The 27,301-nt window shown below is 47.4% G+C and overlaps 3 protein-coding genes across 6 annotated transcripts in view; 2 read left to right on the forward strand and 1 right to left on the reverse strand.

Moving 5' to 3' along the window:
* The window catches only part of ATAD1 (ATPase family AAA domain containing 1), a 44,946-nt gene extending 42,838 nt beyond the window's left edge, over positions 1-2,108 (forward strand). For all 3 annotated transcript variants that reach the window (XM_060186767.1, XM_060186897.1, XM_060186833.1), the window contains exon 10: positions 528-2,108. In XM_060186767.1, coding sequence (XP_060042750.1) covers positions 528-648 — 121 coding nt within the window. In that variant the 3' untranslated portion in view covers positions 649-2,108. The remainder of the gene's footprint in view (positions 1-527) is intronic.
* Positions 2,109-8,942: 6,834 nt separating this feature from the next.
* Positions 8,943-27,301, reverse strand: part of PAPSS2 (3'-phosphoadenosine 5'-phosphosulfate synthase 2) — an 80,228-nt gene continuing 61,869 nt past the window's right edge. For both annotated transcript variants that reach the window (XM_007520756.3, XM_060186985.1), the window contains exons 8-12: positions 26,972-27,177; positions 17,382-17,517; positions 14,204-14,472; positions 12,846-13,075; positions 8,943-10,670 (exon numbers count right to left, since the gene is read on the reverse strand). In XM_007520756.3, coding sequence (XP_007520818.2) covers positions 10,529-10,670; positions 12,846-13,075; positions 14,204-14,472; positions 17,382-17,517; positions 26,972-27,177 — 983 coding nt within the window. In that variant the 3' untranslated portion in view covers positions 8,943-10,528. The remainder of the gene's footprint in view (positions 10,671-12,845; positions 13,076-14,203; positions 14,473-17,381; positions 17,518-26,971; positions 27,178-27,301) is intronic.
* Positions 24,523-25,252, forward strand: LOC103111478 (UPF0729 protein C18orf32 homolog). Its single transcript, XM_060202403.1, has one exon. The coding sequence runs from the start codon at positions 24,615-24,617 to the stop codon at positions 24,864-24,866; it is 252 nt and encodes an 83-aa protein (XP_060058386.1). The 5' UTR covers positions 24,523-24,614; the 3' UTR covers positions 24,867-25,252.

The following is a 27,301-nucleotide window of genomic DNA, read 5'->3' on the forward strand; positions in this document are numbered from 1 at the left end:
CTCTTTCCTTTTTTTTGCTTCATCTATCATGCAATCAGGTCACTGTATCTTTATTTTAGTAGGGACAGAAATCAAGAGGGGAGAGCGAGCTAGCGATGGAGAGAGAGGCCTGCAACACAGCTTCACCGTTTGTGAAGCTTCTTTCCTGCAGTTGGGGCCTGAGGGCTAGAGTGCAGGTTCTTGAGTCCAGTGCCGTGACACCGCCTCTGTGCGCTGCCCACCAGCTCGTGGCCCCGTTGTTTTTCACCGGTAGGAAGGATCATTTTTATCAGTTACACAGAAACCGTGTATGCTCGTATAAGGGCTTGATTCCTTCGTTGTTATACCAGTCCTGCCCCTATAAGTGGTGACTCTCAGTGAGACCTTCACTTGGCGGCAGTGCCCTGAACTCCAGTTCGGGTCTGGTGACGTGAGCGCAGTTGCTGGAAGCCTTGGTGCAAAGCCAGTCGCCAACGTCATCTTTGGAGGCTTTCTTTATTAAAACGTGGGGAAGTGTCTGAAGACGCTGTGTTCCCTTCAAATTGCAGCCACGACGAAGATGAGATCCGGCCTGTGCAGCAGCAGGACCTACACCGGGCAATTGAGAAGATGAAGAAGTCCAAGGATGCCGCGTTTCAGAATGTTTTAACGCACGTTTGTTTAGATTAAGAGTAAAGATCATTTGTACAGTTCAGTGTGGCCTAGTCTGGTATGCCCTCTGATCCATAGGGAGACAGAACAGGAGGAGGAATGTTCTCTAAGCAGGGAGGTTCGTGACACTGGTTTTGTAATCTGTGAGACGTAGGTGTTGTGTAATGGTGTAAGCACTTATCAGAAATCATGAGGAGGAACAAATTTAGTCTAGCCTGAGTCTGGGTGCTCGTGTTGCCCTATCTAGCCGTATGTCATAGCAGCCTTACAGCGTCTGTCTTAAGCTGGCCTCAGAGGAGTCAGGGACTTGTCATTGGTGAGAAGTGCGGGTGTGAGCAAGGGCTGACCTCTAGACATAAGTATGTGTGTCTGTCTGTGTGTATTCAATGTGTGTTCACACATTTTATATTGGCATTATTAGATAGGTCTGAATACAGAAACTTTTTTAACCCCATCTACTGAATCAGAAAGTACCAAATAAGTGTATAAGTGTGTATGTGTGTGTAGCATACTGAGTTTAAGCTCATATCTAAAGGATACATTGCAGGCTGGAGCTGGTGCTCAGTGGTAGAGTACATGTGTTACATATATAATTCCCTGGGTTCAGTCCCTGCACCACTAAAGAAAGAAAAGGTATAGTGATTCAGGTGTTTTTTAGTTTTGTTTTCTGGTTTTTTTTTGTTTTTTTTTTGACATTTTGCTGAATAGTTGGCATCTATACCTGAATATTTCGATGTGGTTTAATTCATGTGGCTGTATAATAAAATAAACATTCTTATTTGCTGTTGAGTACTGAATGGTTATCAGGCACTTGTGAGACCACTGTAATTTTAATTCGCTTCTCTCTGTCAGCAGTGTGAGTCGACATGATTTAGTTGCTCTGTGAAAGCCCTGAGTGCCATCCAGCTCACAGACGTAGCATTGCTCACTTCAGCTGATAGAACGTGCATCGGTCTGTTGTGTGTGTGTGTGTGTGTGTGTGTGTGTTAACGCTACTTTAAAGGTCTGTGTTGTTTAACTAGGGTTAAATAATGTTATCAGAAATTAAATGATAGTTTAATGAGTAACTGCTACTAACTGTACTAAAATGCCCACTTTGTAAAATAGTTTATGTCTAGAATTTCACTAGGCAGAAAAACACACAGCAAGAGAAAACGGCACAGTGACACCTTGCCCTGCCTCCGGATCGCAGGCCAGAGCGGGCGGCACCCATCTCATCCTCACTGTATCTCTGACATGGTCTCCGTGTGTGGTGCCGCCTCCCTGCTTTGCTTAGAATGGTGGGTGGCTGGGGTAGAAGCTGCAGGACGACACTTTGGGTAAGGAAAACACACGCTGAAAAACTGTGAAGACGATCGCAAAATCGAATGCAAAACACGATACCAAAAAAAAAAAAACCAACAAGAACTCATCTCCACTTTTAATAACTGCTACGCTATTATTTTATAATGTATAATAAAGAGACCCCTCTCTACTGATTCTTCTCTACTCCTTGGTCTTTCTAATTCTGCAGACTTTTCAGCGGCTCTTAGATCACAAAGCTGACCTTGGACTCTGCTCTTACTGTGTAGCCTTCACACTTATCCCATGCATCTCCGTATCTGATCATTATTTGATCTGAAAACACGAGTGCTGTAATGTTCATGTTCTTTCAAGTTAAGAACTTCTCATGGTAAATCATGAACCAACGCTGGTTTGAATCAGCAAGTGAAGTTTGACACTGATCCTAGTAACCGTGGCCCACTGGGCCCATTAAGGAAATGTCACCTGGTGGAGATTTGGCTTCGTGTCACCTGTTGGCTGGAGGCAGGAAGGTGTACCTCATTGGAGTCTGGGTCCTCTGGTATTCTGCTCGTGGTGGTGGTTTTGAGCTGCACCTGGAGTTAGACTGGCTGGACTGAAGCCCAGCTCCCTGTGAATTCAACCTGTCCTTGGACTAGCTCGTTGTCCTACCTCCCCGAGCACCAAGATGGAGTAATGGTGACACTACGCTCAGTGCAGGACCTGCCGCACTGGTGGCTCACTTACTAGCTGTCAGGTCGGCCTTTATTATTCTGACACGCCGACTTGCACACCTTGGTGAGGCTCGGTTTCCAGCACTCTCTCTCTCTCCTGTTACCAATGAGGATTCACCACTCCGGATCAACGTTTTCAGACACAAGAAAAGCTCCTTCCAGTGCAGGGGCCGAGCTTGGCCTTGAGCACACGCGTGACAGAACAGGCGCACTGCCAGGTGAGCCTCTCCACTGGCCCTGAGCATCCCCATGCCGCCACATCCCCATGCCGCCCCGTCCCCACCGCCTCCAGGGTGGAGGGTGGAGATGCTGAAGTCCGTGGCTCCTTAGACTGGACATCTCAAGCCTTTAGAAGAGAGTATGGGGGAGGGCAGGCAGTGGCCCACCTGGCCAAGTGCTCACATCACAGGGCACAAGGACCCGGGTTCAAGCCCCCTGACCCCCACCTGCAGGGGGAAAGCTTCACGAATGGTGGAACAGGGCTGCAGGTGTCCATCTCTCTCCCTCTATCTTGTCCTCCACTCTCAAGTTCTGTCTATCCAATAATAAAGATTAAAATTACATATTTAAAAAAACAATTCAGTGCTTATTGAGTCAGTTCAGTCTCATTCTTGATTTCTCTTTCTCTCTCTGCTCCACTCGGCGCTCCCACTGGCAGGATGACCCAGAATTCATCATGTTACCAAGAATCAGGTTGCGAGAACTAAAACAGCCTATGGCCCCGTGTGAGCTAACACCAGCCCACTGCCCAGGTCTGGGCTTGGCGAGCCTCTTCCAGGCCTGAGCAGACCTCTAGGGACAGGACACTTCTCACTGGTAGGTAGGAACGTTCCACTTTCTTCTTCTAGCGTTTGCCAAAAAAAAAAAAAAAAGAACGCGAGAAGAAAAAAGTGGAAACACTGATGCTTCTGGACAAATGGTAGAGCCTGAGTCTAGCCAAGGAGAATAAACAGGAGGTAGCTTTTTTCCAAAGTCAGCCTTGCTTTGCCGCTCTGTCCAAGACATCCTCACTCCATCCATATTCAGGTACCCGCAAGCGTGCAAATCCAGATCACAAATGACCTCTGGGGGCCGGGCAGTGGCACATGGGTTAGTGGGCACATGACCGTGCAAGGCCCAGGGTTCAAGTGCCTGGTCCCCACGTGCAGTGCTGCGGGTCTCTCACCCCTCCAAGAGTATGTGTACATACATATAGCCCCTTCTATGGAAAAATAAATGGGGCCGGGTGGGTTGAGCGCACATGGCGCGAGGCACAAGGGCCGGCATAAGGATCCCGGTTCGAGCCCCAGGCTCCCCACCTCCAGGGGAGTCACTTCACAGGCGGTGAAGCAGGTCTGCAGGTGTCTGTCTTTCTCTCCCCCTCTCTGTCTCCCCTTCCTCTCTGGAGTTCTCTCTGTCCTATCCAGGAACAACAGCAATAATAGCAACAGTAACAACAAGGGCAACAAAATAGGAAAAAATGGCCTCTGGCAGCAGTGGATGTGCAGGGCAGGCACTGAGCCCCAGTGATAACCCTGGAGGCAAAAAATATTTATATTTTTAAGTTACCTATGGCAGTCCTAGAACTTTTAGCAAAGGACCTTCTAGGGAATCCTTTGGTTGTTATCTTTATTTATTAGAGACAGCCCAAAATTGAGAGGGAAGGGGGTGATGGGGAGAGAGAGGGGCCTCATGGTGGCGCACGGGGTTGAGCTCACGTGTTACAGTGTGCAAAGACCCAGGTTCAAGCCCCGGGTCCCCACTTGCAGGGGGAAAGCTTTGCGAGTGGTGAGGCAGGGCTGCAGATGTCTGTTTCTCCCTCCCTATCTCTTCCTAACCCCTTGATTTCTGGCTGTCTATCCAATAAATGAAGGTAAAATGTAAAAAGGAAAGTGGGAGAGAGACACTTGCAGCCCGGTTTCACCACTCACGACGTTTTCTGCCTGTGGGTGTTTATGTATCTTGGTTGGGGAGGGGAGATTTTCTGAGTCCCCAAGCTGGTTCTGTGACCTTGATGTCAATACAGGTCTCCCAGCCTCTGTGGGGTAACAGCCATGGAGACTCACGAAGTCACAGTTATCCACTGGTGAGCTTTTAGGTGGTTTTATTATTATTATTATTATTAACAGTTCTTTGTTGCTTAAACTCAGACCCGGCAGTGGTACAGCTCACCAACCTCCCAGTTTGGTGCGAGTCAGCCCTGAGCACGTTGTAGTCCCGGGAAGCTCTCCCTCAGCCCCTTTCTGTCCACAGGCCACACCTGTCTGTACTCACCTGTGAGTTTCTGAAGAGGGCCTGTGAATGTTGTTGCCTTTCCTAGTTGAGTGGGAGAACAGAACGCAGCTGCTGCTACCCCCATAGACGCACCTCCGCAAGTCCCCTCAGGCATTTTCCTGTTACCTGTCAGAGTGAAAGTCGTATATTCTAGCAGTATTCTAAATCGTGTAAAGTTCAGTCTCAGCTGCATAGGCCTTATTTCTTTCTCTCCCCCCCCCCCCCCCACTGTTGGTCTGCTTCTAGTTCTGCTTCTGGGATCCCTTCTGTTACACTGCTTGATGTTGTGGTCTATTTACATGGTCATTCTGTCACATTGGTTTGGTCTCACTCCCCCTGCCTCCAGGAGATTTTGGTTTAGTCCTTACTACTTTGAGCTTCTTGCTTCTCCCAGCCCCCTATCCTACGTACTTCCTTGGTTCCTGACGCCGCCGCCGGAGGAGAGAGAGGCAGGACAGTACTGTGTGGTGATTAGATTAGATTAGATTAGTTTTTTGAACCATCCGCTCGTGAATAAAGAAATACTGCTTCTCCACTCAGCTATGTGTCCCTGGTCGTCTATCTCCCGCTGTGAAGCTAGCCCGGCACACTGGCGCCCTGAACTTTGACTGACCTCTCTCTCTCTCTCTCTCTCTCTCACACACACACACACACACACACACACACACACACACACACACACACACCTGTTACAGCAGAGTCACTTATCCTTGGGCAAAACGTCTACTTCTGTGGGTATCTGTGCCCTTATCGGTATACAGGATTCAGAATGTGCGCCTTCTGGAACTGTTGAAAGCATCACAGAGAATGCCTCGGAAGGCACGAAGTGTCAGTACAGCCCTAGGTGATTCCTCCTTAAGCGGATCATCTGGCATTTCTGGGCCTCCACTCCTTAGCAGTAATGAAAATGTTAAATATGCTCTTCAGTTCCTGCCCCTGGCCATGGAGATAGCACAGTGTTTATATTGTGTAAACGGGTTCCACTCTGCATGCTGACCCATCTCCATGGCCGTGGAGTGACTTTTTGATTTTTTAAAATTTATATTTCATTTTCCCTTTCGTTGCACTGTTTTTTTTAATTGTTGTTGTAGTTATTGTTGTTATTGATATTGTCATTGTTAGGACAGAAATGGAGAGAGGAGGGGAAGACAGAGAGGGGGAGAGAAAGATAGGCACCTGCAGACCTGCTTCACCGTCTGTGAAGCGACTTCCCTGCAGGTGGGGAGCCAGGGGCTCGAACAAGGATCCTGACGCCGGTCCTTGTGCTTTATGCCACATGCCCTTAACCCACTGCGCTACCGCCCGACTGCTCTTTTTGATTCTTTAACCTAATGATGAGTGTCTGTCTCCACTCGTGGCTTGTTTTAACAGGCACAGACACTGAACTGGAACGTTAGGAGAAAAGTCATAGGCCTGGAAGTAGGGATCAGGAATACTGTAGGCAGCAAAATAGCCAGGTGAGGAGACAGCAAATGAGCCCGTGAGCAAATGAGCGCTCCTGGCGGAGGTGCAGACTGGTGCCGCTCCCGCAGGAGAAGCTCTGGAGGAAAAAATGGGGGGTGTTGGCACACTAGCGTAAGTGCACGGACTACCATGTATGAGCCCCCACCGCCCGTCTGCGGGGACACATCACAAGTAGTGAAACAGGTTTACAGGTGTCTTTCTCCCACTTTTTTTTTTAATTTTTAAAAATGTTATGTTTACTGGATAGAGACAGCCATAAATCAAGAGGGTAGGGGGAAACAGAGGAGAGAGACAGACACCTGCAGCCCTACTTCACCACTCCCAAAGCTTTCACCCCTGCAGGTGGGGACCACGGGCTCGAACCCGGGTCCTTGTGCCCTATAATGTGTGCGCTCAACCAGGTGTGCTACCACCTGGCCCCTCTCTCTCCCTTTCTATCTTCCCCTCCCTTCTCAACTTCTGTCTGTCCTATCTGATAATAAAAAGAAGAGGAAAGGAGGAGGAGGAGGAAGAGAATGGTGGTTCGAGGAGGAAGGAGGAAATAGGAAAAGGAAAAAAATGGCTGCTGGGAGCAGTAGATTCATAGTGTAGGCACCAAGCCCAGCAGTAACCCTGGCGGCAATGAAAAAAAGGAAAAGAAAAAGTGGATATGCCTTCTGATCCATCAGTGCCACTCCTAGACATTTACCCTGAGGACGTGAAAACACGAATTCAAAAAAAATACATAAGCACCACTGTTCATGGCTGTCTGATTCACAACAGCCAAAATAATTAAATTGACATAAAAACTCACCGACATACCTAAATAAAGAAGTCACAGGCTCTATACTCAGTGGAACATACTCTGGTATTTAAGAGATGACATTGTGTCTTTGCAGACAAAACAGAACTAGAGGTGATTTTGCTAAGGAAAGTAAGCGTGCTGGGGGTCAGGTGGTAGTGCCTTCAGTGGGGCACACACATTACTGTGCACGGTGACCCAGGTTCACGCTCCCAGCCCCCAAAAGCAAGGAGGAAGCTTCATAAGAAGTGGAGTAGTGGGAGTCGGGCGGTAGCGTGGTGGGTTAAGTGCACGTGGCGCAAAGCCCAAGTACCGGCATAAGGATCCCGGTTCGAGCCCCCGGCTCCCCACCTGCAGGGAAGTCGCTTCACAGGCGGTGAAGCAGGTCTGCAGGTGTCTGTCTTTCTCTCCCCCTCTCTGTCTTCCCCTCCTCTCTCCATTTCTCTCTGTCCTATCCAACAACGACGTCAGTAACAACAATAATAATTACAACAACAATGAAAAACAACAAGAGTGGCAAAAGGGAAAATAAATAAATATAAAAAAAAATTTTAACAAGAGTAGTGGGGCCAGGTGGTGGCGCACCTGGTTGAGAGCACACATTACAGTGCACAAGGACCTAGGTTCGAGTTCCCGGTCCGTACCTGCCAGGGGAAAGCTTCACAAGTGGTGAAACAGGGCTGTAGGTGTCTCTCCCCTCTCTGTCTGTCTCTCCCCTTCCCTCTTGATTTCTGGCTGTCTCTATCCAATAAATAAAGGTAAAAACAAAAAAAAGTGGAGTAGTGCTGCAGGTGTCTCCCCTTCTCTTTTGTCTCTCACTCTCCCTTTCTGTCTCTCACACACCATTAAAGGGAAAAGGGGGAAGGGGTCCCTTTGGGAAGTAGGCTTACTGTGCCGGTACAAAGCCACCATGGTACGGACCTGGGTTCAAGACCCCAGTCTCCACCTGCAGGGGGAAAGCTTGAGTGGTGAAGCAGGCGTCTCTCTCCCTCTCTTCCTGCCTTCTCAACGTCTCTGTCTCTATTCAATAAATAGTAAAGAGAATATATTTTTAAAAGAAGTTAAGTAGCAATTTAACTATGAACCAATGTGTCATTTGTGGGTTTTGTTTGTTTCACCAGAGCACTGTTCACTTCTGGCGGATGCCTGTGTGAAAGGTTGAACCTATGACTTCGGAGCCTTGGGCCTGAAAGCCTTTTTGCATAACCGCTGTACAATCTCCTCTGGCCTGCACAGTGAAGTTTGTTCTCTCTCTTTTTTTTTTTCTGACTTTTACTAGTGATTTAATATTGGTTGGTTTACAAAATTACAAGATCACAGGGGCATAACTCCACACCGTCCCCACCCCCAGGGTTCTGTGTCCCTAATCCCTCCACCGGGAGCTACAGCAGTGCTCCCAAGGCTGCAGATATGGGCTAGCTATTATTTCTATAACTATCTGTCTATATTTGTCTATATTTTCCCATTTTTTCCCATGGTCCCCTCTTCTCTTCCTTTCCCAGTCACACCTCCACCTGTGACTCCATCCTAATGTCCCTCCCTTTCTCCTCTTCTCTCTCTGGGTCCTGATGGAGTTGGAGTTCAGAGCCCTCTGGTCCTCTTTCCCCATCACTTCTCCCCCTCTGGGAGTGTGGACCAAAGTTCTTTTGGGGGCCGCACAGTGAAGTTTCAAGGATGCCGTAAGCAAGAACAAATGGTGTTTTAATTACAGTCTGAAAGAGAGTCGCTGTTTCTGTTTCTCTCCAATCGCTCAGAGTCACAAAGCTCTCAACAGATTCAATGCACAGGCACAAAAGATCCAGGCTTCATTTTGAAAATTTATTAAAATTAGAAAAAGCATCAGTGATTCATAAAATAGTCATTCGCACTACATGTGATACTAGAGCAAATGGGGAAATTTAAATATATTTAAAAATCACCAAATAGATCTGTGAAGGCACTATCTCGTGTTCTCAATAAATATGCTGTCACTGCTTTTAATTTTTTTAGTAAGGCAATAGTGAGTACTTCTGACTAAAGGAATATAGGCACTGGACTAGTGGGAACAGCTACACTTTGCTATGGCCACTGTATGTCATTTATTCTCAGAAGAACCTGTCATGAGAAAATCTGAAAAATGGGGAGGAAAAAAATCACAGTTTTCTCTTTTCAGCGGAAGTCTCTCCCAGAAAGACTTATGTAGAGAAAGTGTTGTTTCTTCACATGCTCCTCAGCAACAGAGACTCATACATAAAGCAGAAAAGATCCGCCTCCCAGGCAGGAGAAGCATCAGAGATCAGATGTCTCCACAAGGATTCCTGGGAAAAGTGTTGTTTCCATCTGCAATCAAAAGCATCTGGGCTTAGAAAGCTCTGGACCTCTGAGCATCCAGGAAGGAAGCACCGGTCTGGCAGGTCAGGAGCTGGTCAAGCAGCTGGAAGAACTCAGAGGAGCTCTCCAATTAAGTGGGGCAAGCAGAGCAGCAGACTGGAAGGCAAGAAGCTGCTCAGTCCAATTTCGCCCTGTGGTTACAGTGCTCAGGAAGCATGTGCTTGTGTATCCTCTTGGCTCGGTCCCCTGAAAGATGACAGAGCTGGAATGATATTTTCTGAGGTCTTCTGCATTGATACCAACAATGCGAATCATGTTTGCACACAGCGGCTGCCAAGCGGCATAGCCTCACCATGGGACGCAGTGGCCACAGCAAAGAGGGACACATGGACATTCCACAACACTACCAGACTGCTTGAGGCTGGGCAAACCTCTTTTTAACAGAGCCCCTGATGCTAGGACACTGAAAGCCACTGTCTGAGCGAGACATCTGAATTCACAGACGAGCAAGACGACGTCTGAGACAACTGAACATTGGTGGCAGTGCTAGGTCGCACAGGTCTCTGAGATTAAATTCACATTTCATACATTTGATTGGTTCCCCGTCAGGCCATTCTTCAGCATTTAAGGCGACCAGATGGTAGCCAGCGAGAGTCTCGACATGAAGCGTACTCCTCCTAGAATGATTTTTAAATCATGGAGAAGACACTGCTCACCTGACTTGTTTACTCCTGGGGCATATGACATTGGGAGACGGCAGGTTGGTGAGATAGGAGCTGGGAAGCATACTTGACCTTCTCACGATTAAAGCAGACGCCTAGTGCAGGTTGAAGAAAGTGGGGACCTGTCTGTGTAGGGGTAATAGAAACTAGAGCTGAAATTCACTATGAAATGCTAACAACATTGCTTTGTCTGCCACGATTTGGTCTTCAGTTCAACATTGAAAATCACACCTTGAAGCTGAGTTGAAATCATATCTGCAATTTCCATATCGTGAAACCCTAACTTTACAATCAGTCTTGAACACAAAGCATCTAGTCACAAAAGTAGGAAAGGGAATGAAAGAGAACTTCAGTTAGTTGTTGTTCTCCAGAGACCCGTAATAATCTGTCAGGACTTTCCATGCTTTGGGGGCCATGAAGCCGTCGGGGGGGTTCTCTCCTTCCCTGGCCAGCTTCCTCATCCGAGTTCCTGAGATGAAGTCAAACTCGCTGTGCCTGCCCCAGAACGGAACAGAGAGAGAATTCAGTGCATGTAGATATAACATTCACGGCAAAGCTTCCTGGAGGAGTGTGTGGGTTTTAAGTTTGTCTTTTCCTTTTGTAAAATGTTGCATTTTCTTAAATGGAGAACTCAACTAAGTCCTCAGGTCAGTAAAAGAACTTGCCAGAAGAAAAGATTTCTTTTACTGTGAAACTATTCTGTTCATTGGAAGGGACTTCTGTTGGACACGGGTGTCACCACCATACGGCTGATGTCAATGTGATGAGAGCGTAAGGGACCCACAGGGGGATGTGGCTGTGGAGGAAGTCATACAAGCGAGTGTCGGCCGGAACTCCATCTCTGTTCCTGGCTGCTCTTTCTCTCCCCGGGACTTGCCATGCTGCTTCTGCCAAGCTCTGAACACATGTAGCAGAGCTGGTAACTGGCTATGGACTCAGGGCTCCTGCCATCGTGACTAGCTGGTCCTCGCCCCTTTATCTTGCTACACCTAGGTGATCTCGGTGTAATAGACCTCCTGTTGGTTAAACCCCAGTCAGAGCCGAGTAAAGTTTTCTGATTTTTTAATGACTGCACCATCTATTGTTCTACCTGCTTCTGTGAACTCTGAGAAGTGAGAACATAAAAACTCCCTGCAGTCTCTTTCTGCACTGATTTTTTAAATTTTTTTCTTTGCTTCCAGGGTTATTGCTGGGGCTCGGTGCCTGCACTATAAATCCACTGCTTCTGGAGGCCATTTTTTCCCCTTCTTGTTGTTTTATCGTTGTTATTATTGTTGCTGTCATTGTTGTTGGATAGGACAGAGAAATGGAGAGAGGAGGGGAAGACAGAGGGGGAGAGAAAGACAGACACCTGCAGACCTGCTTCACCGCCTGCGAAGCGACTCCCCTGCAGGTGGGGAGCCGGGGGCTCGAACAGGGATCCTTACACTCGTCCTTGTGCTTTGTGCCACGTGCGCTTAACCCGCTGCACTACCGCCTCCACCCACCCCCGACTTTTTTTTAAAAAAAATTATTTATTTGACAGAGACAGGCAGAAATCGTGATGGAAGGAGGTGATAGGGAGAGAGACAGAAAGGCACTTGCAGCCCTGCTTCACCACTTGCAAAGCTTTCCACAGGCAGATGGGGACCGGGGGCTTGAACCGGGGTCCTTACACATTGTAACATGTGCATTCGACCAGGTGTGTCACCACCTGGCCCCGATGGTTTGCTTAATTTTTTCTGTCCACTCTGCACAGCAGGCGTATAGCACACCCTCAAGGAATGCATGTGGAGCTGGCCATCAGCCACCTACCTAGGGCCAGGCTCCCGGAGGGGCGCAGAGTGGGGACATTGAGTTCTTGGCCTTGAAGGGACTCTCGTTCAGATCAGGAGCACAGAGAAGATGCGAACGATAATTTTCTAAAAGGCCAAAGTTTTTTTCTCTTTCTCCATTCCAGTTGTATGGGTGTCGTTTAAATAATTTCTCTTTTTTTTTTTTTTTTTGCCTCCAGGGTTATCACTGGGGCTTGGTGCCTGCACTATGAATCCACTGCTCCTGGAGGCCATTTTCCCCATTTTGTTGCCCTTGTTGTTGTGCTTGTTGTAGTTGTTATTGTTGTCACAGCTGTTGCTGTTGTTGGATAGGACAGAGAGTAATGGAGAGAGGAGGGGAAGACAGAGAGGGGGAGAGAAAGACAGACACCTGCAGACCTGCTTCACCACTTGCGAAGCGACTCCCCTGCAGGTGGGGAGCCGGGGGCTCGAACCAGGATCCTTATGCCGGTCCTTGCACTTTGCGCCATGTGCGCTTAACCCGCTGTGCTACCGCTCGACTCCCAGTTTATCTCTTTTTTAAAATTATTATTACTAGCCTCCAGGGTTATCACTGGGGCTCGGTGCTGCACTACAAATCCCGCCCCTTTTTCCTTTTTCTTCTTTTTCCTATTTTTTTTTTAAATTAGATGTGACAGAGAGAAATTGAGAGAGGGCAGGGAGGTAGAGGAGAGAAAAATAGACACCTGCAGACCTGCCTCGCCACTTGGGAAATGACCCCCCTGCAGGTAGGGATCGGGGTGGGGGGGAGGGCTTGAACCCAGATCCTTGTGTGGTCCCTGCACTTCATACTATGTGCGCTTAACCCAGTGCACCACCGCCCGGCTCCTTCAATAGTTTTTCGTTGGCAGTATACCTTGCTGGGTCATAGAAGTCCATGGCCTTTTTGGTTTTGTTGTAAGCAGCCACTCGGAAGGGAATGATCTCCACAGAGGTGAGGCCGGGAGCCATGCTCAAGACCTTACCCCCGTGAGTAGCTTCATACAGGTCCTTCTTGGTCTCAGGATGGGGCATTCCTGCCGGGTCCCGCCCCACGATGTAGAAGTTGGCCCCCGCAATCATCCGGGACCTGCAGTGCCACTGGACCTAGGAAACATGGCATTGGGCACACGGTCATCGCTGCTTAGCTCAGTGGGCCCTGGTGCACACAGAGAGAGCCCTTGGGGCTGCTGTCCTCGTGATTCAGTAATGTGAGTCAGTTCACAGTTTGAGCAGATGAGTGAGGTATCTAAGACTTCATGCTTGGCTATATTGGGGGGGTGGTTAGAACTTTAAAAACTATGTATTTATTTGACAGAGAAATTGAGAAGGGGGATAGAGAGGGAGAGCCACAGACAGACACCTGCAGCCCTGCTTCACCACTCGTGAAGTTTTTATGCTATAGGTGGTGACCAGGGACTTGAACCGGGGTCGTTGCTCACTGTAATGTGAGCGCTTAACCAGGTGTGCCAACACCAGGCCCTGGAGAATTAGGTTTTGCACAACTTCATTTGTAACCTGGGTAGCTGTATTATCTAATTTACTTACTTTTTTATTTAAGCCTTCAGGGTTCTCTCTGGGGCTCGGTGCCAGAACTATGAATCCACTGCTCCTGGCGGCCATTTTTTTCCCCATTTTATTGGATAGGACAGAGAGAAATTGAGAGAGGAGGGGGAGATAGATAGATAGATAGACAGACACCTGCAGACCTGCTTCACCGCTTGAGAAGCAACCCTCCTCCAGGTGGGGAGCCGGGCCTTGAACCCAAATCCTTGCACCGGGTCTTTGCGCTTTGTATTATGTGCGCTTAACCCAGTGCACCACTGCTTGGCCCCTTTACTTCATTAAAAAAACTTTATTAATAGCTCATTTTCTTTTTTTTTAACTTCTTTTTAAAAATATTTATTATTGCATAAAGACAGAAAAAATGAGAAGGCAAGAGGGAGAGAGACAGAGAGACGCCTGCAGTCCTGCTTCACCACTCGCAAAGCTTTTCCCCTGCAGGTGGGGACCGGGGGCTCGGACCTGGGTCCTTGTGCACTGCAACATGTGTGCTCAACCAGGTGCACCACCACCCGGCCTTGCGGCTTTCATTTTTACCAACGTCACAGTAAACGCAAACACACAGATGTGAACTAGACGGCAGAAAGGTCAGAGGATTCCCAGAGTCTGTCCGCCCAGCAGACGCCTTCGCTCCTCCGCTACCCCTGCCTCCCAGGCCAGGTGCAGGCTCACCTCCGTGGGGCCGGCGTACAGCATGGGAGACGGGAAGATGGCGACGATGGTGGACTTGGGGTCCAGGACCCCTTCCTCCAGCACAGCTGCGTGCTGCTTCATCCTCCAGTCCAGGGGCACGTCGTCGTCCTTGGTCCAGCCGCCCAGAGGGTGGAGCAGCAGCACTGGGTGCTTGTAGCCTCTGTCCAGGAGCCGGCGGCGGGTGTCCTGCATCAGCAGGGCATGGCCATTGTGGACAGGGTTGCGCAGCTGGAAGGCGAACACGGCATCTGGGGAGGGCAAGCGGGAAGGTCAGCGCCCAGGACGCGGACTGGGGTCTGTACCCCAGAGCGCGAAGGGACGGGCATGCCCTGTGTGACTGCTGCCCTCACTGCTGAGGAACCCTCGGCCTGATCCTTGGGGCACAAATACAAATAAATACAAATAAATAAATACAAATAAATAAATAAATAAATAGAATGTAGAAACAAACACACAAAACGAGATGGGCAGTAGGTACCACACCAGGCTAAACGCACGTGGCGTAAAGGGCGAGGACCGGTGTAAGGATCCTAGTTCGAGCCCCCGGCTCCTCACCTGCATGGGGGTCACCTCATAGGCAGTGAAGCAGGTCTGCAGGTGTCTGTCTTTCTCTCCCCCTCTCTTGTCTTCCCCTCCTCTCTCCATTTCTCTCTGTCCTATCCAACAACGGCAACATCAACAACAATAATAACTACAACAATAAAACAACAAGGGCAACAAAAGGAAATAAATAAAAAAACAGCAGTTTAAAAGAAAATAAAGAAATGACACTGATGACCCTGGGTCCATACTCCCAGAGGGATAAAGAATAGGAAAGCTATCAGGGGAGGGGATGGGATATGGAGTTCCGGTGGTGGGAACTGTGTGGAGTTGTACCCCTCTTATCCTACGGTCTTATCAATATTTCCATTTTATAAATAAAATTTTTAAAAAAGTGTTAAAACTGGAGCTCAGCACTGCAGCACCAAGGTGACGAAATTATTGCCACAGTTAGTATGCACAACAGTTAATTCCATGAAGCTATGGTTTCGTAGTATGTATTTGTTTTTTTAATATTTATTTATCTGTTATTGTTATTGGGTAGAGAGAGAGATAAATTGAGAAGGGAGGGGAGACAGAAAGGGAAAGAGGGGCCAGGCAGTGGCCTGTCTAGTTTTGCACTCACATTACAGTGCAAGGACCTGAGTTCTTCCCCTCTTCCTCTCTCTTTTTAAAAATATCTTTATTTATTATTGGACAGAGACAGAAAGGAATTGAGAGGGGTGAGGCAGACAGAGAAGAAGGAGTGAGACAGAGAGACACCTGCAGCTCTGCTTCACCACTCGTGAAGCTTTCCCCCGGCAGGTGGGGGCCAGGGGCTTGAACCCGAGTCTTGGCGCACCCTAACGTGAGTGCCCAGCCAGGTGCGTCACCGCCTGGCCACTAGTGTATGTACTAGCATTTGCCTATGTTTCTCTCAAGTGTGCACGGTGCCCTGTTGCCCACCCACGCTAGTGTACATACGTTCTGATAAATGTTCATTTTTCATAGGTTTGTGTATATTCTGTGATGAGCATATAATAAAAGACTACTGCCTACACGGATTGGAGAGCAAAGACATCAGGGATAGGCATGTCTGTCGCTGCAGAAGGCTAGAAGTCCCACTGGGTGCTGGGCAGTGTGTGTGAGGCCCAGGTCCCCCAAGCTGGGCAGAGGCCTGCCGCTTCTGCATCGAGTCTTGAGGAGATAAACCCCAGGGCCGACCTGGCCTAAAAACGTGTCCCTCCTCCACTCTGTAGCCCAGACGCACCGAGCTCAGGGGCAAGGGAGCCGCCTCCTCACACTACACACCCTAAAGGTCCCCGTTTCTCGTGCCTCCTTTATAAGGCCACGACTTGGGTCTTTAGAGGCTGGTAACTTGCCTTTGAGCCCGAGCTGGAGATGAGAAGCAGGTGTGAACTAAGAGCATGAATGAGGCGCACCTGGGGGTAGTTAACATGGCGTGAGTGTCCCGCGCTTTCCTCACTGGGTCCCACATGCTTCCCCTACGTTCCTAGTGGATGGTGACCGGTTTATCTAACCCCGTGTGTGTACAATAAACGCACAGTCTCTCAGAAGCACTCTGGAGGTTGGTCCTCTCCTCCGTCTCACCCTCACCACCGGTTCCTGGTTCCCCGTGTTGCTGCCGCCTCTCCACTGGCAGAAGGAGCAATAGCTGGGTGGTGGCGCACTGTGTTACGTGCACATATTAGCAAGCACAAGGACCCATGCAAGGATGCGGGTTCAAGCCCCTGGTCCCCACCTGCAGGGGGAATGCTTCACGAGTGGTGAGACAGGGCTGCAGGTGTCGCTCTGTCTCTCTCCCTCTCTCCCTCCCCTCTCGATTTCTCTCTGTTTCTATCTAGTAAAATGAGGGTGGGGGAGGCCTCCAGGAGCAGTGGATTTGTAGTGCTGTCACCCAGTCTCAGCGATAACCCTGGAGGCAGAGCAAAGCAGCTAACACAAACTAGAATACAGCTCCTGAAAAGTCCACGTGTAGGACTGACCCTGTGTTGCCCGTGATCAGCTGTACTGAGTTTTGTCCGAGTTCTGTTGGTGATCACGCCAGGTGCCCTGCATTGCTTGCCGGCTGTGGTCTATTTACATCATCACTGTTTTGCCTGAGACCCGCCCTGCCTGCAGGGTATCGGTTTAATCCCCACTGGTTAGAACCTTCGCAACAGCTGCTATGGAAGCTTTCTACCTTCACACTCTTTTTCTCTCCACCCCCTCTCCTAGCCATTTCCTTTTCCAACCTGCCACTTCCGTTTCAAAAGATATAAAGGCGTTTTCTCTGATCAATTAAAAAAAAAAATTGCATCGTGTTCCCACTCAGCCACGTGTTCCAGAGTCTCTCTCTCCGGAGGCGCTAGCCCGGCAGAGTTCCATCCGTCATCCTGCCGTGTGTGCTTCTGCTCACACATACCTGCGATGGCCTTCTGTCTGGGTGTATTTTAGCAGCTGCCGTCTCCAATATGTGAGTAAGATTTAACTGTGTGGCCTGCTTGTGCGAGTAGAGAGAATAGCAGGTGGCACTTCTAGCCTTCTGAAGTGACAGACATGCCTATTCCCGGTGCCTTAGCTCTCCGATCAGGAGGTGGAAAGCAGTGTTAGGATGTCTCTAGAGAAGCCCACATACCCGCATTCATTTCTTTGCATTTCTGTTTGAGCTCCAGGGGTGTGAGACGATACTGGTCTAGCCCATCATTCCACTTGATTCTCTCCAGCACCTGCAGGTCACCACCAACCAGCCAGTCCCCACTCTCCATCACCATCTAGGAAGACAGGAAGGTTGGTTAGCAGTGGTTTTGATTTTGTCTGAAAAACATTCCTCTGCACCAATTTTGGGTTAAGACCCAACCTCTTAGTAGGGGGCTGCGCGGGGAGGGGGGTAGCATAATGTTTATGTAAAAAGGCTTTTATTTCACTCAGGGGCTGGCGATGGTGGACTTGGTATCACCAAGGGCTAAGATCTGGGTTCGAGCCTCTGCTCCCCACCTGCAGGGAGGACGCTTCATGAGCAGTGAAGCAAGTCTGCAGGTATCTTTCTTTCTCCCCCTCTGTCCGTCCTCTCTCAATTTCCCTCTGTCCTGTCAAATAAAGTAGGGGGAAAAAAGGCTACCAGGTGTCCCAGTGATAACCCTTGTGGTAATAAAAATAAAATAAAAACAAAAAGACGTTCCTGCCCCAGGAAAGACGTTCCAGGAAAGACGTTCCAGGTTCCATCCCCTGAATCATCATAAGCCAGAAATGAACAGGGCCTTGGTTAAACACACACACACACACACACACACACACACACACACACACACACACACACACACACATTATTGAGGATCTCCAATAAGCTTTTGTTAATGTGGGTCTTATCTTTCATTGTTTTCTGTATTAAGAATCAAAACTAGGGTGGGGGTATAGCATAATGGTTATGCAAAGAGACTTTCATGCCTGAGGCTCTCAAGTCCCAGGTTCAATCCCCCATACTGCCATAAGCCAGAGTTGAGCAGTGCTCTGGTAAAAATAATAAAAATAATCAAAACTGGGAAAGTTTAAATATAAAAAGAGTATTAACTCATTTAAAACTAACAATAACTACCTTACTATACATTAGTGTAAGTAGCTTGTATTAAAAATTTGTTACTAGTGATATAATAGTGGTTTCAAGATCATCAAATTACAGGGTGCAGCTCTAGGCCACACCAGCCACCAAAGTTCTGGGCCCCACCCTACCAAAAAGCCACCATAGTTTTCAGTCTTAAAGACAGTGTGGTGGTCCGGGAGGTGGCGCAGGGGATAAAGCACTGGACTCTCAAGCATGAGGTCCTGAGTTCAATCCCTGGCAGGACATGTACCAGAGTGATGTCTGGTTCTTTCTCTCTCCCCCATCTTCTTTATGGAGGGTTCAGGTCCTGGGAGAGGATGGCAGAGGAGGACCTAGTGGGGGTTGAATTGTTATGTGGAAAACTGGGAAATGTTATGCATGTATGAACTATTGCATTTTGCTGTTGACTGTAAACCATTAATCTTCCCAATAAAGAAAGAAATAAAAATATTTTGTAAGCATCTGGTTTTTCTTAGGTAAAATTGTATTTTTAGTGAAAAAATATCTCTCCCAATGAGAGAAAAACGCCCCCTTTTACATTTACCATCTGGGCCGGGTGATGGCGCACCTGGTTGAGAGCACATGTCACAGTGCGCAAGGACCAGGGTTCAAGCTCCCGGTCCCCACCTGCAGGGGGAAAGCTTCACAAGTGGTGTCTCCCTTTTCTGTCTCTATCTCCCCTTTCCCTCTTGATTTCTGGTTGTCTCTATCCAATAAATAAATACAATATAAATCAAATCCCTTTACTATCTAACTTCATAGAGGGTAGTTGAAAACTCATTTCTTTCTGTATTCAGTGTGCAGTGGTGTGTTTGGTCTGAATCATGTGAAGAAAATCCAACTGCGGGTAGGTGGGTGGAGGTGAGAAGGTGACGTGAGTGACATGAACGACCTTATCAAAGGGCCGCAGACTGTGGAATCTGAATTTACTGTTTCTTCCTCCAGGATTATCGCTGGAGCCCAGTGCCAGCACTACGAATCCACTGCTCCTGGTGGCCACTTTTTCCTCTTTCTTTCTTTCCTTCTCTCTCTCTCTCTTTCTATTTTGCTTGACAGGACAGAGAGAAACTGAGAGGGGAGGGGAGACGGAGGGAGAGAAAGACAGACACCTGCAGACCTGATTCACCACTCGTGAAGCATCCCCCCTACAGGTGGGGAGCGGGGTTTGAACCTGGATCCTTGCACTTGGTGCTTATGTGTGCTTAACCAGGTGCACCACCGCCGGACCCTGGAATCTGAAGTTACATTAGTACACTTTTCATATTCGGTTACACTGAAGTTGCATGTATTTTGCATCATCATCATCATCATTATTATTATTATTTTACCTAGGAATGATTTTGTAAACTCAGACTGCCCAATCAGAAAATGCTGATTTACTGAGTTTGTACATGTCCCATGAATATATTTCATTTGAGAATACAAAGTTCCAATATTTGTTAATAGTATTTTTCATCAAAATTTAAAAAATACTTAATTGATTTATTTCCAATAAGATAGATAGACAGGGCAACACCAGAGCCCTGCTCAGCTCTGGCTTATGGTGGTGCAGGGGATTGAACTTGGGAGCTCAGAGCCTCAGGTATAAAGCTGTTTGCATAACTATTATACTATTTCCCCAACCCCCATCAGATTTTTTTTATATATAAAGTCTTTATTTGTGTACAAAGAAATGTATTATAACAAATAAAAACGACAAGAAATAAAAAATTATAACAAAATAGGAAGCTGTAAATATACAAATCAGATTAGAAATAGTTATGGCAGGCCATATTTTAAACCATCAGAAAAATAATTATTTGATTTAAATGGTTCTGAGACAGCTGACTAGTGGTTTGAAAATAAAAGGTCAACTGTCTGAATTGCACTTTATGCCAACTAAATCCAAATGAATCAAAACTTTACCTGTAAAACATAATTTTAAAAAGCACTGGAGGGGTAGCGCAGCGGGTTAAGCGCACGTGGCGCAAAGTGCAAGGACCGGAGTAAGGATCCCGGTTCAAGCCCCGGCTCCCCACCTGCAGGGGAGTCGCTTCACATGAGGTGAAGCAGGTCTGCAGGTGTCTGTCTCTCTCTCCCTCCTCTGTCTTCCCTCCTGTCTTGATTTCTCTGTCTTATCCAACAACAACGATATCAATGGCAACAATAACAATAACGACAGCAAGGGCAACAAAATGGTAAAAATGGCCTCCAGGAGCCGTGGATTTTAGTGGAGGCAACAAGCCCAGCGATAACCCTGGAGGCAAAAATTAGCAACCAAAACAACAACAACAACAAAAAAGACAAAAAAACCACACTGGAACAATAGTTGAGTATTGTGAATTCTATATAACTTACATGTATTAAGTAAAAAAAAAATTGAATTGAATTTCCCAAAGTGATACACTTAGCACATGACTGGCTAGAATCTGAACTGAGGAAAACTGACTCCAGGGTCAGAGCTGGCAGAGGTCATATGGCTCGATAGGTGACTTAGCAGAGAGGGTTCATCCTTTGCTTACTTAAGGCCCTGGGTTCAATCCTGGCTGAAGGGGTGCTCTGTTGTCTCTATTGTTTATAAAATTCAACACGTGCGCGCGCGCACACACACACACACACACACACACACACTATACAAGAGAATAATTCAAATCTCCAGCTTTTTAGTCCTATTCCCAACTCTGACACCATCTCCCCAGACAAGACTTTTCAGTCCACCTGCATGTTAGCTGTCAGGCTCAGGCAAAAATCAGTAAAGTCTTGGGCCCCTTGGAACAGACCTAAAAGAGATTCCCTGGCTTCCTCCCACACAAAGACCCCTAGTTTCAGCTACTCTGTTCCTACCTTTAGGTTCCTGATTATTAAACAGTTTGTCCTGCTTTGTATCTTACCACCTTTCAGTCACCAAGTTGCAGATGCCACCATGACACCAGCCTGACTTCCCTGTGCAGACGCCCTCACCCATGTGTCCTGGAGCCTCCCCTCCCCAGAGCCCTGCCCCACAAGGGACAGACAGACACAGGCTGGGGGTGTGGATCCACCTGCCAACACCCATGTCCAGTAGAGAAGCAATGACAGAAGCCAGAACTCCTCCACCTTCTGCTCCCCATAAAGATCTTTGGTCCAGACTCCCAGAGGAATAAAGAATAGGGAAACTCCCAATAGAGGGGACAATACAGGGAACTCTGGTGGTGGGAGCTGTGTGGAACTGTGCCTCTGTTATCTTACAATCTTGTTGATCATTATTAAATCACTAATAAAAATAATTAAAAAAAAAAAAAAAGATTTCAAATCCCTGGGCATGCAGTAACTCACTCTGGACACTAGAGGGCCACCCAACATAACTATTAGTGATGGCCACATTGACTGCATTCCTTTCACTACCTAGTCTGAGCAAGGCTGACTGCAGAGCAGGGCTCAAACTATGGCTAGGACATTTCTGGAGCGGGGAACAGCAAAAGGCATTTCTACCCTCAAAGCAGTTCAAGTATCCCCAGGGCTGTGGTTCAGGGGCCTGGAGCTCTGCCCGGCCAGTTTCTGGGGCTTCTCAGCGTATGCACGTCCAGCCTGCTTCTCAGTGTCCTGACAAAAGCAGGCAAGAGACCCCAGGTAGTCGACTCGGATGCACAGAGAAGTGGAGACCTGGATGTAAGAAAGCCTAATAACAGGAGACCTCTCCAATATGTCCTGGAGCCCCACCTCCCCAGAGCCCTGCCCCACTAGGGACAGACAGACACAGGCTGGAGGTGTGGGTCCGCCTGTCAACACCCATGTCCAGTGGAGAAGCAATGACAGAAGCCAGAACTCCCACCTTCTGCTCCCCATAAAGAACCTGGGTCCAGGCTCCCAGAGGGATAAAGAACAGGGAAGATTCCAGTGGAGGGGATGGGACACGGAACTCTGATGGTGGGAACTGTGTGGAGTTGTGCCCTGTTACCTTACGATCTTGTTTATCGTTATTAAGACACTAATTTTAAAAAACTGAGAAAAACAAGAAAGCTTAATTGAGTAGTATGAGGGACAGTGGACTTAAAAATCAAACAACAGGAGTGGTCCAGGAGGTGGCGCAGTGGCTAAGGCACCAGACTCTCAAGTATGAGGTCCTGCGTTCAATCCCCAGCAGCACATGTACCAGAGGGATGTCTGGTTCTTTCTCTCTCTCCTATCTTTCTCATTAATAAATAAAATCTTTTTTTTTGAAAAATCAAACAACAGGAACTCAGTGATGGGAGGATGGGCTTACACACTGGGGGGAGACTAAGAAGGCCTAGGGGAATAAGTCTAAAGACGAGAGGAAGGCCCTTACTCAGCTTTTGCAGTCCTTGCTTTGATGAGGTTAGCTTTAGAGTGAGTGAGGGAACTGTAATAGGAAGTAGTTGAGGAGGGTATCTAAGTCTAAGTAGACACTATTTCATTAAGAACATTATACTGACTCACTGCAGACCATTGGGTATTTTTGCTTTCAGGTATAGATTTTGCCCTGATTTATGGATACGTGTGAACATCTGCTCTATCTTACGGGACCTGGCCTATATCTAGGTTTTGGGACTTTGTTAGCAAGTGAACCTCCTGGAATAAGGGCAAGAGACTGGCACACTTTATGAGGACTCTTTAGTCACTACCAGGCCACCCCGTCAGTTGGGATGGCCTAGTCAGGGAGTCCTGGGATTCCCACACAGACATGATGGGCCTAGACCTCGAATAAGTCCAGGAGAGCCTTTCACCAAGTGGTACTGGGAACTGGGATGACTCTCACAGAAAGAGAAAACAGACAGCCACATATCACTGTGCACAAAAATCAACTCCAGATGGATCAAAGACATGGACATCAGACCAGAAGCCATCACGTATATAGAGGAAAACAGTGGCAGAACATTTCCTGATGAATCTGTTCTTTGGAAATACTTTTGAGGATTAAGTCCAACAGGAAGAAGGAGGAGGAGGAGGAGGAGAAGGAGAAGAAGAAGAAAAAATAAAACACCAGTAAGACTACATCAAGCCAAAAACCTTCTGCACAGACAAAGGAACCTTCATGGAAGTATTTAGACACCTTATACAATGGGAGAAGATCTTAACAAGCCATATCTCGAAGGTCTAAAAACCAAATATATTAATATATAAGGAGCTCACCAAACTACTCAGCAACAAGAATCCTCATTAAAAATGAAGAGAGGACACGGACAGCAACTCCACCAAGGAAGAGACGTAGACGGCAGATGGCAAATAGGCACACGACAAAATATATACAAAGTAGGGGCCAGGCGGTGGCACACTTGGTTAAGCACTCACATTACAGTGTGCAAGGTCCTGGGTTCAAGCCCCCGGCTCCCCACCTGCAAGAGGAAAGCTTCACAGGTGGTGTAGCAGGCCTGCAGGTACCTCTCTGTCTCTCTCCCTCTCTCCCTTTCCCCTCTCAATTTCTCTCTGCCTCTATCTAATAAATAAATAAGATAAAATAAAAGAAAAAGAAAACTGGGTCGGGCGGTAGCGCAGCAGGTTAAGCGCAGGTGGTGTAAAGCACAAGGACCGGCCTAAGGATCCCGGTTCGAGCCCCCGGCTCCCCACCTGCAGGGGAGTCGCTTCACAGGCAGTGAAGCAGGTCTGCAGGTGTCTGTCTTTCTCTCCCCCTCTCTGTCTTCCCCTCCTCTCTCCATTTCTCTCTGTCCTATCTAACAGCGAACGAACAATATCATCAACAACAATAATAACCGCAACAAGGCTACAACAAGGGCAACAAAAAGGGGAAAAAAAAAAAGGCCTCCAGGAGCAGTGGATTCAAGGTGCAGGCACTGAGCCCCAGCAATCACCCTGGCAGCAAAAAAGAAAAGAAAACTTAAAGGAAAAATACACACAGCCACTGATTATTGGAGCAATGCAAAGAAAGAGAGCAGGAGACAGCACTTCAAACCTGTGAGGATGGCACACAGTAGCGAGGACAGAAACAGGTGCAAGAATATGGGGGATCCCTCTGCACCGCTGGTGGGGACATGAATTGGTCCACTGGGAAAGACAGTCTAGAGACTTCTCAGAACACTGAAAACAATTCCACCCTGTGACTCAGCAACCCCTTTCCGAGGGGCCTACCCAAAGAACACGGGACGGCCCATCCAGAGAGATCTATGCACCTCCATGTTTACAGCAGCACCATAGTAACAGCTTCCACTGGGAAACAGCTGGGGGCAGGCAGCGGAATGCCTGGTTAAGAACACGTTGTACTGAGTGCAGACATTTTCGCTTGGGCTTGGAGGTCCCTGGTATTAACCACAAGTCTAGGACCCCAAGCCTGAGACAATGGTGTGCATTCCTTGTATTGTCATTCCGGTTCTGCTCTGGGTCTGCAAAAAATTCCTGGAACCATATATCTACCCTCTGATTTCACCTTTTGTTAGTCGGATGTGGCCTAAAAAAGCTATACCAGAATCCAATGATAAAAACAAAGGCAAAGGTGACTGTAAGGATGCAGACATAAATGGATTAACAATCAGAGGAACAGGAGAAATATCTGATAAAAAAAAAAAAACACTGAAGGGACATTCCCTGTGATCTCATTGTTTTGAAAATGGACCTGATGATATGCAGCACCCTCTTTGTAATTGTCTCTGACCTTTTTTCTGAGACCAGATAGAATGTGGGGTAGATCAAATGATTTCCTGATGCTAACAAGGAAACATATAATATTTATATTTTAGATGACCCTCACCTCTAAGCTTCTTTTTCATTAATACTATGAATAAATAGAAGGTTGATGCCATTAATGCTGCTACTAAATCAGTACTTAAAATTTTGGGGCCTCTAGGTTTCATTCATAGGAATTTGCCCCAATTTCTTTGTAGTCTTCTAATTTAAGTGGTATACAATTTTACTGTGAAACTGTACAAAGGAGGAGAGCATTTAGGAGGTGATAATGACTAAAAGACCTAAAAATATAATTACTGTTGCAGCTCCTATAATTATAGCTAATTGCCTTGAAAAAGCTAGAAAAAAACAAACTACAGGATGTCTTTTTCATAAATATCTAATGTATATTATGCAATTCTAATCCTTGTTATATTCTTTCTATTCCTACAAATGATTAAATATTGAGTTTAAAAAAAAAAAGAATACATAGTACTAAGTTCAAGGAGCCCTGTAAGGCTCTGGGTTCAAGCCCCCACTTCCTACCTGCAGGGGAGGGCACTGCATAATCTGTGAAGCAGGTCTGCAGGTGTCTGTCTTTCTCTCTCCTTCTCTATCTCCCCCTCCTCTCTCCATTTCTCTCTGCCCTGTCCAATAAAATGGAAAAACTAACCACCAAAAGCAATGGATTCATAGTGCTGGCACTGAACACCAGTGATAACCCTAGAGAAAAAAGAAAGGAAACAATTCAGATGCCCGATGGCAAATACGTGGCTAAACCAGTTGTGGTATATGTACAGAATCGAATACTACACAGTAGTAAAAAATGATGAAATCCTCTTTGTCTCTTTTTTAAAAAAAAATTTAAAAATATTTATTTATTTTCCCTTTTGTTGCCCTTGTTTTTTATTGTTGTACTTATTATTGTTGTTATCGATGTCATCATTGTTGGATAGGACAGAGAGAAATGGAGAGAGGAGGGGAAGGCAGAGAGAGGGGGAGAGAAAGACAGATACCTGCAGACCTGCTTCACCACTTGGGAAGCGACCCCCCTGCAGGTGGGGAGCCGGGGGCTCGAACCGGGATCCTTACGGCGGTGTTTGTGCTTTGTGTGAGTGCTGTGCAGACGCCCACCACCAGGAGATGAAGGGTTGCATTCTTGTGCCCACAACTCTCTATACACCATTCTTTCCCCCAATAAAGTGATTTAAAAAAAAATCACTGGCTGGTGAAAATAGCACAATGGTTAGAGACTTTCAGGTTTGAGGATCTGAGATCTCCAGGCTCAGCCCGTAACACCACCATCAGCCAGAGCTGAGCAGTGTTCTGAGGGACAAAAGACACACACACACACACACACACACACACACACACACACAGAGAGAGAGAGAGAGAGAGAGAGAGAGAGGGATTTAAAATACACTCACTGGTGGAAACATGCTATCTTTACTCTGGAAACTGACACACACACACACACACACACACAGATTTAAAATACACTCACTGCTGGAAATATATATATATATATATATATATATATATATTTTTTTTTTTTTGCTGGAAATATTCTCTTTACTCTGGAAACTGCCGCTCTCTGTGCTGCTTTCTGTTGACTGCGAGGACGTCACCGACCTTCCTCCCAAGCCACAGAGCATCAACTATGTCTTCTCCCAGAGGCTGCCAGAAACCTCTCTTTCTCTGTGAATCCTGAAGATGTTACCGCTGTGGCTTCAGTGTGGAGCTGGAGCCATGGCTTTGGCTCGCTTTCTACTCGCGATACTGAATGGTCCGGCCATTTTCCATTTAGCTGACTTTGGGAAGGACCCAAGAGGTGATTTCGTCTAGACCTCAGACATAGAGACACTTCTTTGCCCCTTTCTAAAAAGACCTTCTAGGTCAGCCCTGCAAAGACCTCTTAGTAAATGCCTTCTCTGACCTAACCCCCGTTTGCCTAAGTCCATATTTCTGAAGGAATTCACAAGTTGCATCTGTCCCATAAGCCAGGAGAGGCCTCCCCAGGTGTACTCACTCACCCTGATGTGGGGGTGTTTGGGGCAGGTGGTCCCCCACACGCGAGAGCAGCGTTCCTCTTTCCTGTGCTCGTAGAATTCAGGGTCGCGCAGGATGGCCACTTCCCTCCCACAGTAGGTCAGCACAAACTCGCCGCACCCTTCAAGCCGCGTCTTGTCCTCCGCAGAGACGGGCAGGACGATGGGAACGCTCAGGTTGATGACTCCATCTGTGGAGAGAGCCAGCGACTTGGGGTGCAAAACACACGGTGTGCTGTCCTCCGAGGACGACTCAAATGTGCCCGGCGTCCCTTTCAGACGTGTCCTGCGAAAGGCATTAAAGCCCAATTCTGT

The sequence above is a fragment of the Erinaceus europaeus genome, chromosome 1 (assembly GCF_950295315.1).
Source record: "Erinaceus europaeus chromosome 1, mEriEur2.1, whole genome shotgun sequence".
In the NCBI taxonomy this organism is placed as follows: domain Eukaryota; kingdom Metazoa; phylum Chordata; class Mammalia; order Eulipotyphla; family Erinaceidae; genus Erinaceus; species Erinaceus europaeus.

Bases quoted from the DNA above. Each gene is read 5' to 3' on its own strand.
- LOC103111478 (XM_060202403.1), top strand. From the start codon at position 24,615: ATGGTGTGCATTCCTTGTATTGTCATTCCGGTTCTGCTCTGGGTCTGC.